The following is a 14437-nucleotide window of genomic DNA, read 5'->3' on the forward strand; positions in this document are numbered from 1 at the left end:
ACTCCCAGCCAGCTATTGCTGCACTGCTGCTACAGATGTTTGAAACTATCTGGGTACCAACCAGAACATGAAACCGATATGAATGAATCTAAAAGTTCGAGGTAACAGACTTAAGTTCATACATCTGAAGCAGGCAGTGCAGCAATAGCTGGCTGGGAGAGTTAACGAACTTTTGGGTGAAACTGTACCTGGCAACCTTGACATAGTAGGGTGTGAAAATTTACAAATGAACTCGTCCATTTGTAGTAATAGTGATTGTGAGTGGTAAACATATGTTTGCCTGTATATACATGTATTTCAGTAAATACAGTTAATGATAATTAAGTATTATGCAAATATCCTTCAAATACAGTCATGCACCGGTTAACGTCCGACCGAACAACGTCCGATCGCATATACGTCCGTGGCCCCCAAACTCCCCCCCCCCACAAAAAAACACGTGACGCCTGCTGGACCACCACTCCACGACCCCCTGATGGAGATACGATGATCCTCCCCATACTGGTCAGATATTATGTGTTAAAGGAACATGCTTCCTTACTTAGGCTTTTCTAAGCATGTGCCTACAGGTGAAATGTTAACCTACATCTATTGACGATAAAAAGGAATATGCTTCCTTACTTAGGCTTTTCTAAGCATTTGCCTACAGGTGAAATGTTAACCTACATCAATTGAGGAAAAAATCTTTCACCTACAAATTGACAATAATGCATTTGCTGTAATCAGACATATCTAGTTGCCTCAACAATTGCAAGTTGCAATTCGGGTTGCAATTTCAAATTCTGTGGCATTACTAAAAATAGTAAAGTTTCTGGTGCACTCAAGATTAAGAGAGAAAACGGAGGACTCAGGCGTCCTGATGTGAGAGAAAACGGACTCGTATGACGGGGGACCAAATAAAAAAAGCATAGCTTCATGTTTAGTGGACTACAGTATTAAGCGTACCCTTTTCATCACTTTGTAATAAACCTAGCCATGCCTATGTGTGTTTATGATATTTACCATAACATTATATATATATTTAGTGGGTCTAAATGGTCGTAAAATGGGAAACTTGGGGTTGGGTCTTGGGTGCCTGAACCAATTAGAATAAATCCAATAGGTTCTGTACTTTCGTTATCGGCGGGGTCCCAATTAGGCGCGATAACCAAGGGATGACTGTACTGTACTGTATATACTTGTGACACTGGCCAGTTGCTTCTGGTGTTATGGTACAGGGGTACCAAGTGACAGCACTAGGGTCCAGCTTCCTCTACCAAGGAATAAACAATTAAAATTTAAATTGGAAAAAAAAAACATTCAAATAAATTACTTCTTACAAGAATCCCTCCAATGTAATTATATTCACCCAGGTCATTTGGATGGAAAATTATGAGAAGAGCTTAGTCACTCTTAAGTAATGATAAATAAACACGCAGGCAGGCCTTCAGCGCCAACTGTCAAATCTTATCTCAAATAAATGCCAGACATTCTGTCACCTTGTAGTGAATTTCTCCCCTACAGACGCTGTTTGTCGCTGAGTAGCCGACCCCGCAAATTCCCCAGTGTATATGCCTCGTGGTCTAGGTCAACCAGCGCCGCCCACGGAGCGGGGCTCAATTACTAAGCCACGCCTACCCCCGCTATATAAGACCTGACCTTGTGGTGACCTCTCTCTTCTTCTAGCTACAGCCGCAGCAAGCAACACCACCACCTCCGCCGCTGCCTGGCGGCCCTCGCTCCTCCTCCGCCGCTGCCTGGCGGCCCTCTCTCCCGCCGGCGAGCATGGCGACCCACAAGCTGTCCTCCTCTGAGCATCCTCACCAACCAAGTCTCTCTACATCACGCTTGTAACCATGCTGCCTTCCCAGCACCAAGCTGCATTGTACATCCAATACAATATGTATACAGAGAGCACATTGTGAGTTTCCTTTCTCCATCCCATCCTGAGTGCGAACCAAACGTCACGTACCCCACAGATGGTGACCCCAGAGTGACGCACTCACACAGGATGGAGGAGAAACAACAAACCATTACCCCACAGATGGTGACCCCAGAGTGACGCACTCACACAGGATGGAGGAGAAACCGATCACTCTCCCAGTCTTCAAGCAACATGGAAGACTGGCTTACCCACGCAGAGGCAGCTCTCATCGGCTCTACAGCTACTGTCTCTACACCGCAGGTTAGACACCCTAGAGCAGCTCTGCTACTCTAAGCAGACACCAGCTCCTCTTCCTGCCCTAAGCACCACGTCCTACCGACCCCAGCACACCCGTCCTGCCTCAGACGCCGACCCCGGCCCAGCAGTAACCCCTGCCGCCCTTGATGCGGCCTCTGTTCCTGAGTGCGGACACACACACCCCTCTTTTCTCCCCCAGGTACTCCCTGCTAATGTCCTGCACCCTGCTGCTGTCGTGGACCCAGCTGCTGTCACGAGCCCTCATCCGTTTCTGCTGACGCAGCCCCTCCTCCTGACCCAGGCCCACACACCCCAGCAGGCGCATCTGACGACTCTGTACCTGCCGTGAGGGAAGCACAACATTCATCGCCTCCACACACCCTTTTTCTCCCTCTCTACTCCCACAGATATTGTGTGTCTAGACAGTTGTCTCTAGCGACCGGCTCATCCACCCCATCGCCGTTGTCTCACATGAGGCATGCACCGCCCGTTCTGCCTCACATGTGCCATGCAACCCTGCAAACAACAAGTCTCCGACACCGCCTGGAGGGAAGGAGGGAGTATTGTAGTGGATTTCTCCCCTACAAACGCTGTTTGCCGCTGCGTAGCTGACCCCATGAATTCCCCAGTGTATGCCTCGTGGTCTAGGTCAACCAGCGCCGCCCACGGAGTGGGGGTCAACTACTAAGCCACGCCAACCCCCCCTATTTAAGATCTGACCTCGTGGTGATCGCTCTCTTTCTACCTACACCAACCAGCCAGCAACATCTCCACCTCCTCCGCCACTGCCTGGCGGCCCTCGCTCCCGCCGGCGAGCATGGCGACCCACAAGCTGTCCTCCTCTGAGCACTCTCACCAACCAGCTCTTTCTACATTACACTTGTAACCATGCTGCCTTCCCAGCACCAAGCTGCATTGTACATCCAATACAACATGTATACAGAGAGCACATTGTGAGTTTCCTTTCTCCATCCCATCCTGAGTGTGAACCAAATATCCCACACCCCACAACCTCACCTCCCGCCCCCTTCCCTCCTTCCCCCCCCCTTCCCACCACCCTCGTGTTCAAGATAAAAGATTGGTGATTTCTTTATGTTTATTTCATATAATATCTCAGACTAAAGTCACCTTCCATGAAAATGTCAGGAACCTCTGGACTGACAGATTCTCCACCATGAACATCCTCGCTCCTTCTTGAAGTGGAAGGGTGAGGGATAGCATCTTCTTCCCTCTGCCTTTTACTGAAGAAAGTGTCAATTGTGGTCTTTGGGGCATGTGTCCTCCTCACCATTAACTTATGTTTAAAGAAGGAGACCACTGAGTCCTCAACATGACACAAAGTTAGTTCAGTTTTTTCCACATCTGGGTGCTTTGAAGCCAGTTCCCTGAACTTCTCCCAGTGGTAAATCACATCTTTCAACTGTTTAGCTGACATATGGTCATCACTTTCAATTTCCTCCTCACCACTGTCAGCCTCTACCTGTAACATCTCATCCAGTTGCTTCAAGTCATCAGGAGTAAGTTCCTCCTCATGAGACATCACAAGCTCTTCCACATCCTCCAACTCCACTTCAAGGCCCAATGACTGACCAATGGACACAATCTCCTGGTCCAACTCTGTTTCTTCCTCAAATCCCTCAAAATTATGGACTACTGATGGCCACAGTGCTTTCCATGAAGAATTGAGGGATCTAGTGGAGACTTCTTGCCATGATGACACAATCAATTTTACAGCCTCCAGGATGTTGAATTGTGTCTTCCAGAACTGTTTCAGTGTTAGTTCAGGATCAGTGGAAGTTGCCTGATGACACCTCCTAAACATTTTCTTCATGTACAACTTCTTGAAGTTGCTGATCACATTCTGGTCCATTGGCTGTACGATTGATGTAGTGTTTGGAGGCAAAAACAACACTTTCACAAAGTCAAATTGATACTCCAAATTGTTGGCAAGGTCAGGGTCAGGGTCATGACCAGGAGCATTATCCATGAGGAGAACAACCTTTAAAGGGAGTTTATTGGTGGTTAGGTAGCTCTTGACAGAAGGGCAAAACACCTCAACAGCCCATTCATTAAAGAGCTGTCTTTTCACCCATGCCTTACGGTTGGACTTCCAATAAACTCCAAGTTTTGTTCTCACCACTTTCTGTTGCTTGAACACCCTGGGGTTTTCAGAGTGGTAGACAAGCATAGGCTTCAGTCGGAAATCCCCTGAAACATTGGCACCAAGCAATAGAGTGAGACGGTCTTTCATGGGTTTATGCCCAGGTAAAGAGGCTTCATCTTTGGTGATTAATGTTCTTTTGGGCATCTTTTTTCAGAACAGCACAGTTTCGTCCACATTGAACACTTGCTGTGGAAGATAATTTTCTTCTTCCATCAGTTTTTTAAATTCAACTAAAAACTTTGCTGCCCCTTCTTTATCAGCACTAGCAGCTTCACCATGCCTAACAACACTTAAAATGTCACTTCTTTTCTTAAATTTTTCGAACCAGCCTTTGCTGGCCCGAAAATCTTCAAATTCTGTGCCTGAAGAACCAGGTTGATCTGCCTTTAAATGTTCATGTATCTCCCTGGCTGTTTCACAAATGAATTCACTAATAACTGAATCACCTTTCATCCGTTTTTCCCTAATCCAGATGATAAGTAACCTCTCAGTTTCTGCGATTTGGGATCTACTTTTAAACACTCTTGTAGATTTGTCTCTCACTTTCACTTCTTTAAATTTGTCTTTCTGTGCAAGAATTGTCGACAAGGTTGATGTCGACATGCCATATTCTTTGCTAAGCACATTTGATTTAATGCCTTGTTCTTTTTTTTTATGACTTCCTGTCGGTTTGGATTAGAAAGCTGGCTTTTCTTGATCTCTTGGGCATGCTGGATTCAAACAATGTCCTTACGTGTTTTCAAAGTTAACTTTATTTGTGACAAAAGTATTTTTTCTTTAAAATAACACTGCACTGCGCTATATATTATCAATATGTAGAAATAAATTTCAAATGACCAATAATTTGCTTGGAAACACAGAAAAAAAGCGTTTAGTTGAAGAGTCTCCAAGCAAGATGTTACCTCCAGTGAAAACAGAGACTGCGCCTGTTTGCTGTGTTAGAAGGCTGGATGCGCGCATTAAACTAGTCACTTTACCTTCAATTATGTTGTTCAATAATTGTTAAATGACTAAAAATTGGAATATTAAGCTTTTAAAATTATTGAATAGTAAATTCAGCTTCCCTCACTTTGCAGTTGGCATGACCCACAGGAATTGCAGCGGAAAGTAACCTTGTAAAGTGAATAACATAACATATGGGATTAAATGAAATAGGGCCAGCTGACCCCAAACTCACTTTTTCCAACACAATACCTATGTTCTAGTAAAAATAACATCTTAATTTTATGATGGTACATGCACACAATTAATACTTAAAAAGAGAAATGAGAAATACAGTGCGCCAAGTTAATGTCCCATTCAAATAATGGACCGACTCCTCCCCCTCTTCTCACACTACCTGCTGGCTCTTCCCTCTGAGAAATTTTTGGGGGAAAACCAGGTATAGTAATAAATAATACCTCGGCTGAGATTAGGATAATATAATTGACATTGCTGGATTCCTTGTAAGATAAGGAATATTTTGAATCTCAATATTATATATTTTTCACAAAAGATATTTGTTATAGATTAACATAACATAAAATTTGTATGTCACAATGCAAAATGTATATGATGTTTATATTCAAAATGATCACCAAATTGTAAGAATTCAGCAATGTAAAAGGTATATTCTGGCCGGGTAATTTATGAATTTTGCAGGGCTAAAACAAATATCTTCAGTTGTAAAAAAATATTCTTCCTGCGACACTATCTGTCAATCAAAGTACCCCCACTCACCAGCAGCGGTCCAGTCCCAGCCTCCCCACCCCCCACCAATCCTCCCTTCAAGAGAAAGAGTGGGTGAAAAAAATAAATTTTAACATTTTGTATTAAATAATACCTCAGATTAAAGTTAGGATAATATAATTGACATTGCTGGATTCCTTGTAAGACCAGGAATATTTTGAATATAAACGTCATATATTTTGCACAAAAGATAACATATTTACTCAGATTAAACATCTTATCTAAAATTTGTATGTCTAATGCAAAATATATGATGTTTATATTCAAAATGATCATCAATTTGTAAGAATTCCAGCAATGTAAATTATATTCTGGCCGGGTAATTTGTATGAATTTTATGAGCTTAAATAAAAATCTTCAGTTAATAAAAAAAAAAATATTCTCCACACGGTAGCAGATGGTCGGTCGCCGGTCCCTCCCTCTCTCCCCCCCCACCCCCCACCAACGTCCCTACTAGATAAATGTGTGGGAATACCAGACTGTTTACCTTTTTACTAATAAATAATAAATCAGACTAAAGTTAGGATAATATAATTGACATTGCTGGATTCCTTGTAAGACCAGGAATATTTTGAATATAAATATCATATATTTTTCACAAAAGATAACATATTTACTCAAGAGTAAACATTATATCTAAAATTTGTATGTCTAATGCAAAATCTATGATGTTTATATTCAAAATGATCTTCAAATTGTAAGAATTCCAGCAATGTAAATTATATTCTGGCCGGATAATTTGTATGAATTTTATGAGCTAAATAAAAAAATTATACTTCACCGTCTAAAGGGGTACACCCACCGCGGAATGTGAGCATCCTGGGTTCTGGCAGGGCACCGCGTAAACGTGGAAACGCGGAATGTGGGACCGCGTAAAGTGAGGGTTGACTGTATAAACTTCTTGATATTTACTAAAATAGTAAGGAATTTAAGCCCTAGAACCGATTAATGTATTGGCGGACTGATACTAAAGCTGGTTGCCCGGCAGTGCAAGCGAAAACATGTTGAGGTCGGTTCGTAAGAAATTCGTTAACCGAATTTTTGTTCGTTAACCGAATTGAAGATTCTTATGGAAGGCAGTTCGTTAACCGAGGCGTTCGTTAACCGGGGGATCACTGTATAAACATCATATATTTTGCTCAAAATATAAAAAATGTAGTACATTTATGTACAATGTACATTTTACAAAAAGTTTTTCAACTGTATTTTTTGGGTAGATTTACATAAATTTCTTCATTTATTTTCACCTATTTCCATTCACACACCATACTAAAATAAAAGTAAAATAAATTAGTGCAAAGATGGACTGCACATGTACTAATTTGATTACGGTACTAAAATTGTTATGTCTAGTGCGAATTACAACATGTTTACATTCAAATAAATCAGTATCTTACAAGAATCCCAGCTATGTTAATTATATATTCCTAGGTCATATCACTGGCATTTTAAAATGAGAGAATCTTTTAGGCTTACAGTTTTTATTTTATATAATATCTCAGACTAAAGTTACGAGATCATAATTTGCATTGCTGGAATCCTTGCAAGACAGCCAATAATTTGAATATAAACGTCATATATTTTGCTCAAGAGATAAAAATTGTTGTACATTAGTGTACAGTACTGTAGTACATTTTATAAAAAAGTTTTTCCAACTGTATTTTTGGGTAGATTTACATAGATTTCTTAGTGCAAAGCTGGAGTGCACATGTACTAATTTGATTACAGTACTAAAATTGTTTTGTCTAGTGCAAATTATAGCATGTTTATATTCAAATTAATCAGTATGTTACAAGAATCCCAGCTATGTTAATTATATTCACCCAGGTCATTTCACTGGCTTTTTATAAGAGAGAAGCTTAGTCACTTAAGAACTGATAAATATACACGCGTTAGACCTGGGCCTGTGCCAACTGTCAAACATACTACCTCCCCTCCCTCCACGCCCCCTCGCTCGCTCTCTCTCCCCCATCTGCTGGCGTTGCTGGAATCCTTGTAAAACAGTGAATAATTTTAATTATAAACGTCATGTATTTTGCACAAGAGATAAAAATTAATCACCTGTATCACATTACAGTAGTGATTTAAGAGTAAAAGTGTATATGTACGTATATAGTATTCCACATACACATATGTATAAATAAAAAGTTTATGTGATGATCGGACAACGTCCATTTCGGTTAACGTCACGTTTCCAAGAACATATCTAGGACGTTAACCGGAGCATGACTGTAATTATGTTTACTAAAGACCCCTCACAAAACTTTATTCTTGAAAGTATGATTGAAATTATTATAAAATAAGAATCACAAACTAAGCAAGCCTTGTAATGCCAGGCTTACCACATGTTACTAAGGCCACATGTTTGAGAAACCAAGTGTGAATGAAATATTTTATTCAGTCTAAGTCAAACGTGCTTGACGAACGAGCGATGATTTTCTTATTTTTTATGAAACATTTCATACTTAGAAATTCAGGGGTGTATAAAATGTCATGTAGATCATTTAAATGAAAATATCGAAATAGTTGGTTATCCTGCTCCATCTCCCCTACCACCTGCACTGTCAACACGTAAAATGTCTTGTTCATACAGTTCGTGTCTTGGATCTTGAGACAAACAAATGTGGTCATTAATATGTTACTACAGTACGTAGTGCGGGTTCGTAAATCACATCTTGACTGAACCATTTTCAAACATATTTGAAGACATATGACCAGAGTTGTAAAAAGTACCGGACTTTGTTACTTAAGTAAAAGTATTGTTACATTAGCAAAATTTTACTCAAGTTGAAGTAAAGTATCCAAAGTTCAATATACTCAAGTAGAAGTAAAAAAGTATCTCCGTCATAAAGTACTCATGTACTGAAAGTAAAAAGTAAAAAAAAATAATTATTAATTGTCTCAAATATTAATATAACTCCACAGTAAATAAAAGAAAAGAAAAGAAAAGAAGTAGTTAACTAAAATAAAAATAAAACATAGCGTTACACGTGTTTACTTGTAAATCTTTCTATTAAGATTAATCAATAACTGATTCTCAAAATTATGGCTGTCCAATCAGGATCTTTTAGGCCTAAATATAAGCCCAGCATGACCTACCGAAAGAGAATACATTCAGCCGCTTTTCTTCCTACAATCCATTGCAGGGATAGTGAACAGGCTGAAAATATATCCATCCAACACCATGATCACTTGTGTCCATCAGCCCCCTACCCCATCAAATCCCTTCTCTTCTCCCCCACCTTTCCTTCAGGGGCTTGGTCTTCCTATTAGATGTCAGGTGCTCTTTACATATAAAGCCAGAATCCCTCAAACCCGGAACTCTCTGCTAGCCGGAATTGAAATTTTCTCTGAAAATCGTTCCCCAAACCATAATTTTCCGGAAAATTCTGAGAACATTTTCCCAATAACCAGAAAATTCCGGGGAGGGGGGATGAAAAGCAGGCGCAATTTCCGGAAATTCAAGAAAAAATAATTCTGTGGATGGAGAATATTTTTCCGGGTTCGAGAGATGATGTAATGGGCAATTTCTGGAAGTTCCGAGAACATTTTTCTGTTACCCGGAAAATTTCGGGGACGAGAGATTTTTTCAGGCTTTGAGAGAGTTGTCTCGTTACCCGGAAATCTCTTATTCCCGGAAGTGCTCTGCACCAATTATTCTGGCTAACGTAGATATCACTGTACAGTAACTGTATCTAAAAAGAATTTTAAAGAGGTTGTGATTATAAAATGCTTTACATAATTTCATCTTGGATATAAGCCTGTATCTATACATTATGTGTGAGACTGCGTATATTTATAAATCCTTTGAAATAACTAAATACCACTGCCTACACCCAGCACTCGCCCAATTTTATGTGGTGCGAAAAATTCAGCCACTCTTCAATTAGAATTAAAAAGTGACATCACAACAACCACACCCCAATTAAGGGGACAGTTCATGGTGAGTCTTTAGATTCATCACCATGAAGGTAACAATCATCCACAAACTCCTCAACTGAAGGAGCTTGATAGCTGCTTGGCATGCCCAGGGGATGGAATGGAGCTACTGAGGTTTTTCCCATCATTATGTGACTTATCTCTCGCCTAACACCCACTACCTGCATTTGCTGCTTGTGAGTATCTGTTTAGTCACACTGGGCCTATTATTTATTACACACCAGGGGGCAACAAGCCTCGTCACAAGACACTAATACATTGGAACTCGTGTCTCGCAGGACACGCTATGACTTGTGATAGGGAGACAATATTGATATGATTTAAGGACAATCGGAGTTAACACCTACCAAAGCGTGGGTAGCGTACAAGAATTAAATCTAAATTATTATGAATAAGTAGGTGGTGACTCTCCCTTTGGAAGGAGGTCCCTGACAGTGGAACAGTCAAGGCAATACAGTAGTGTTGAAGGGTGTTAGCATTGGGACAGTTACAGAGTTTACAGGAAGAGAAGTACAGGTCATCCCCCACCTCAGATTCATGGCAGATAGGTCTGTATCTTAACCTAATGTGAACAGAGAGAAAACATTGTGTCCGCGGACCATAAATCAACGCCAACGATACTTGTGCGGATAAGGAAAAAAGAAAGTAATCATAGTGTTGGATAAGCTTTCAGCCCGTTCAACATCCTTGCGAATGATTGTAGGAAGAAGAGCTGCATTAGCCCACACGGGCACAGGTCATTTTATAATGACCCACATCAAGGCCTGGGGGCAAAAATATAATAAAATAATAATGATGACGATGATAATACAGGGTAATAATAAAATTAATAAAAATAAATAATTATAAAAAAATATTAATACAGGTTGTACCTCTCTAGTCCGGCATTCTGTGGTCCGGAAACTCCCGTGGTCCGGAACGATTTTAGTTTGTCCAATTGGTAGGTAGGCAGGTTTTTTTTTTTTTACTTATCTGAATTATTATTATTATTATTACAGGAGTATTAAATTTTTGCCCCTCAGGCCCCAATGTGGGTCAGTGACCTATGCCCGGGTGGGCTAATCCCCGTTAAAAAAACAACAACAAAGCCGCGGGAAATTAAGGTTTGTTTACATCCGGCAATTCGGCTGCTCTCTCTCTCTCTCTATGCTTGTCTATACAGAGTACAACGTTTAACCCTTCAATATACATGAGCAGTAAATAAGTGTTGCTTTCATATTCTTATGTAGAGTAATGACGATATGTTTTCACATGTGCGCACTTACATACACACACGCAGTCTCACTTTTTTTTTTTACCATGAATGGATAGCTACTTATATTGTTCCATTTATTAACATTAAATAACATTACAGGTACTTCAAACAACCATATTAATATTTTTACATTAATTTTACTACAGATACAATCAGGGTCTTATTTTCTTCAGTTTTAAATGTAGAACCAATCAGTCACTGGTTTTGTAAGCTTTAACAAAAACAATGCCGGCAGCCGTCTCGTCTCCTCGTGTGTTTTAATATTCCACGTATTATTAATAAATTGTATTGTTAATTTTGCACACACAAACATTAATTCAATAAAAACAAATTCAGAAACATTAATTAAAATATATATGAACAGTAAATAAGAGTTGTTTTCATATTCTTATGTAAAGTAATGACGATATGTTTTCACGTGTGCGCACTTACATACATGATCTCTTTTTTTCTTTACCATTATCGTTAGCTACTTCTATTGTTCCATTTATTAACATTAAATAACATTACTTAAAACAACCATATTTATTTTACTACAGCTACAACCAACCACATTTATTTTACAACAGCTACAACCAGGGTCTTATTTTCTTCGGTTTTATATGTAGAACCAGTCAGTCACTGGTTTTGTAATCAACGAAAACAATGCTGTCTCATTTCCTCGTGTTTTAATATTCTACGTATTATTAATGAATTGTATTGCTCATTTTGCACACACAAACATTAATTCAATCAAAAAGACTTTCAGTAATAAACAATAATGAATCTTTTGTACATAAGAGAAATGACGCTGTTTACATGATTGTGCACGTCGTCTGAATGTTGGTGGGCCGTTCAAACCCGTCGAAATTCGAGTTTCCGCCGTCAAAATTTTTAAATGTGTTGTTTTTTTGTGTGTTCAAATAGAAAACGTCGAATTAAAAACTCGCGAAATTTGAGAAGCTACTGTACGACATTTAACCCTTCAATATGTCTTCAAAGAGACCATGAAGCAGAGAAAGTGGTGCTAGTGCTTCCAAGCGTAAGCACAAGTCACTATCTATCCAGGAAAAAGGTGAATTTCCATGGTCCGGAAATTTCCATGGTCCGGCACCGGTCAGGTCCCGAGGTTGCCGGACTAGAGGGGTACAACCTGTAATACGAATAAAATAATAAAATAATGAGCCATAAATAAAAAAAATTAATATGAAAAGAGAGATAGAAATGATATACCTGTACCTGTATGTATGGTATGTTGTCAAACTAAGGGAAACAAGTGAGACCCTGCAATTGTGTGTAAATGAGGCAGAAAGTCAGATTAGAAACCTGGGACTAAGTCACAATTTCTGTGGTACCATATGGCAGCAGGGTCTACCATTAGACAACTAAATTATGCTTCCAATATCTTCCCAGGTGGTACAGTAGGGTTGGGATATATCGCGAGATAGGGTCCAAGGATGTTCGCTATACGTATACTAAAGTGCGATATATAATTACATGTAATCAATGGGGAAAATAGTTAGCAGAATATAAATTGCATTGCTGGAATCCTTGCAAGACAGAGAATAATTTGAATATAGACATCATATATTTTGAACAAGAGATAAAAATTTTAGTCCTTTGTACTAAAATGTACTAAATTACAGTATTAAATTTTTGTTTATGTTTAGTGCAAATATCGCATGTTTATATTCAATTTAATAACTATCTTACAAGAATTCCAGCAATGTTAATTATATTCTCCTAAGTCAATTCATTGACATTTTATGAGAGCAAAATGTAAACTCCCCCAATACGACAGATAAATAAATACCATTAGGTAACTTTGGCCGGCTGCTGGGCTAGCTGTCATAATACACCAACTCCCCCTCCACTTCTGGCAAGATTGAAAGAGGTTTTAGGCTTAAAGTTTTTATCTTATAAAATATCACAAACTAAAGTTAGCAGAATATAAATTGCATTGCTGGAATCTTTGCAAGACAATGAATAATTTGAATATAGACATCATATATTTTGTATAAGTGATAAAATTTTTAGTCTTTTAATGTACAGTACTGTACTGTACAGTTTTTTAACTCGTATTTTGGGGGTGGGATTTTTAGGAGTGTTTCTGACTTTATACGGTTTTGGGCTTTATGTGGGGTCCCAGGAACATAACCCCACTAAGGTGTGAGTCTACTGTAAATAAATTTATGCTATGCAGTATATTGGAAAATTTCGCTAATTTTGGTAGTCGTGATAAATTTGATATATTTCCTGCCAATTTCCCTCGTGAAATAAAAAAAAATATCGCTAAACTGTATACAGGAAAATGTCGATAATTTGGGTGGCCGCGATATAAAAAATCGTTATATGAAGTCGCTATGTATCCCGACCCTACTGTAGTACCTCCCTGTTTAATAGCTATCTACTAACTATGAGTGGGATATTATTGTTTTTTTATGGACAAGGATGTGCTTTAACCTAACCTATGGAATTAATATTGTTCCAAGTTACAAACAGATTGACTTTCGAACAGGGTCCATGAACATAACCAGTTCATAGGCCCGGGACTTCCTGTATTGTACTGCACATTACAGTGACCCCTTGTTTAACGAACACCTCGGTTAACGTAATTTTGATTAACGAACTGCCTTCCATAAGGATCTTCAATTCGGTTAACGAAAAAAAATTTGGTTAACGAAGTTCTTATGAACCGACCTCAACATGCTTTCGCTTGCACTGACCGGGCAACCAGCTTTAGTATCAGTCCGCCAATACATTAATCGGTTCTAGGGCTTAAATTCCTTACTATTTTAGTAAATATCAAGAAGTTTATACTATTCAATAATTTTAAAAGTTTAATATTCAATTTTTTAGTCATTTTAACAATATTGAACATAATTGAAGATAAAGTGACTAGTTTAATGCGCGGCATCCAGCCTCTTAACACAGCAAACAGGAGTTAGTCTCTCTCTGTTTACACTGGAGGTAACATCTTGCTTGAGACTCTCTTCAACTAAACGCTTTTTTTCTGTGTTTCCAAGCAAATTATTGGTCATTTTGAAATATATTTTACATATTGACAATATATAATGCAGTGCAGTGTTGATTTAAAGAAAATAATCTTGAATTACACCAGAGAGCTAAAATTTTATGGGTGAAATGGCGCCATGGGGGTGACTTCTCTTCCACCCCAATGCCTTCTCTTCTTCCTTCTCCTTCACCCCCA

The 14437-nt window shown here is 39.1% G+C and overlaps 2 protein-coding genes across 5 annotated transcripts in view; both read right to left on the minus strand.

Annotated features, from left to right (window-relative positions):
* LOC121868823 (SUMO-activating enzyme subunit 1-like) overlaps positions 1-14437 on the minus strand; it is a 97517-nt gene that overhangs the window by 33949 nt on the left and 49131 nt on the right. The window lies entirely within an intron of this gene.
* Positions 1-14437, minus strand: part of LOC121868824 (single-stranded DNA-binding protein, mitochondrial-like) — a 33296-nt gene that overhangs the window by 381 nt on the left and 18478 nt on the right. The window contains exon 3 of one of the 4 annotated variants that reach the window (XM_042369790.1): positions 12318-12379. The exons of 2 other annotated variants lie outside the window; for them this stretch is intronic. In XM_042369790.1, coding sequence (XP_042225724.1) covers positions 12365-12379 — 15 coding nt within the window. In that variant the 3' untranslated portion in view covers positions 12318-12364. Of the gene's footprint in view, positions 1-12317; positions 12380-14437 lie in introns of those variants that run through there. One more of the 4 variants, XR_006089460.1, reaches the window with a different exon arrangement.

The sequence above is a fragment of the Homarus americanus genome, unplaced genomic scaffold, assembly GCF_018991925.1.
Source record: "Homarus americanus isolate GMGI-L3 unplaced genomic scaffold, GMGI_Hamer_2.0 scaffold30535, whole genome shotgun sequence".
Taxonomy (NCBI): domain Eukaryota; kingdom Metazoa; phylum Arthropoda; class Malacostraca; order Decapoda; family Nephropidae; genus Homarus; species Homarus americanus.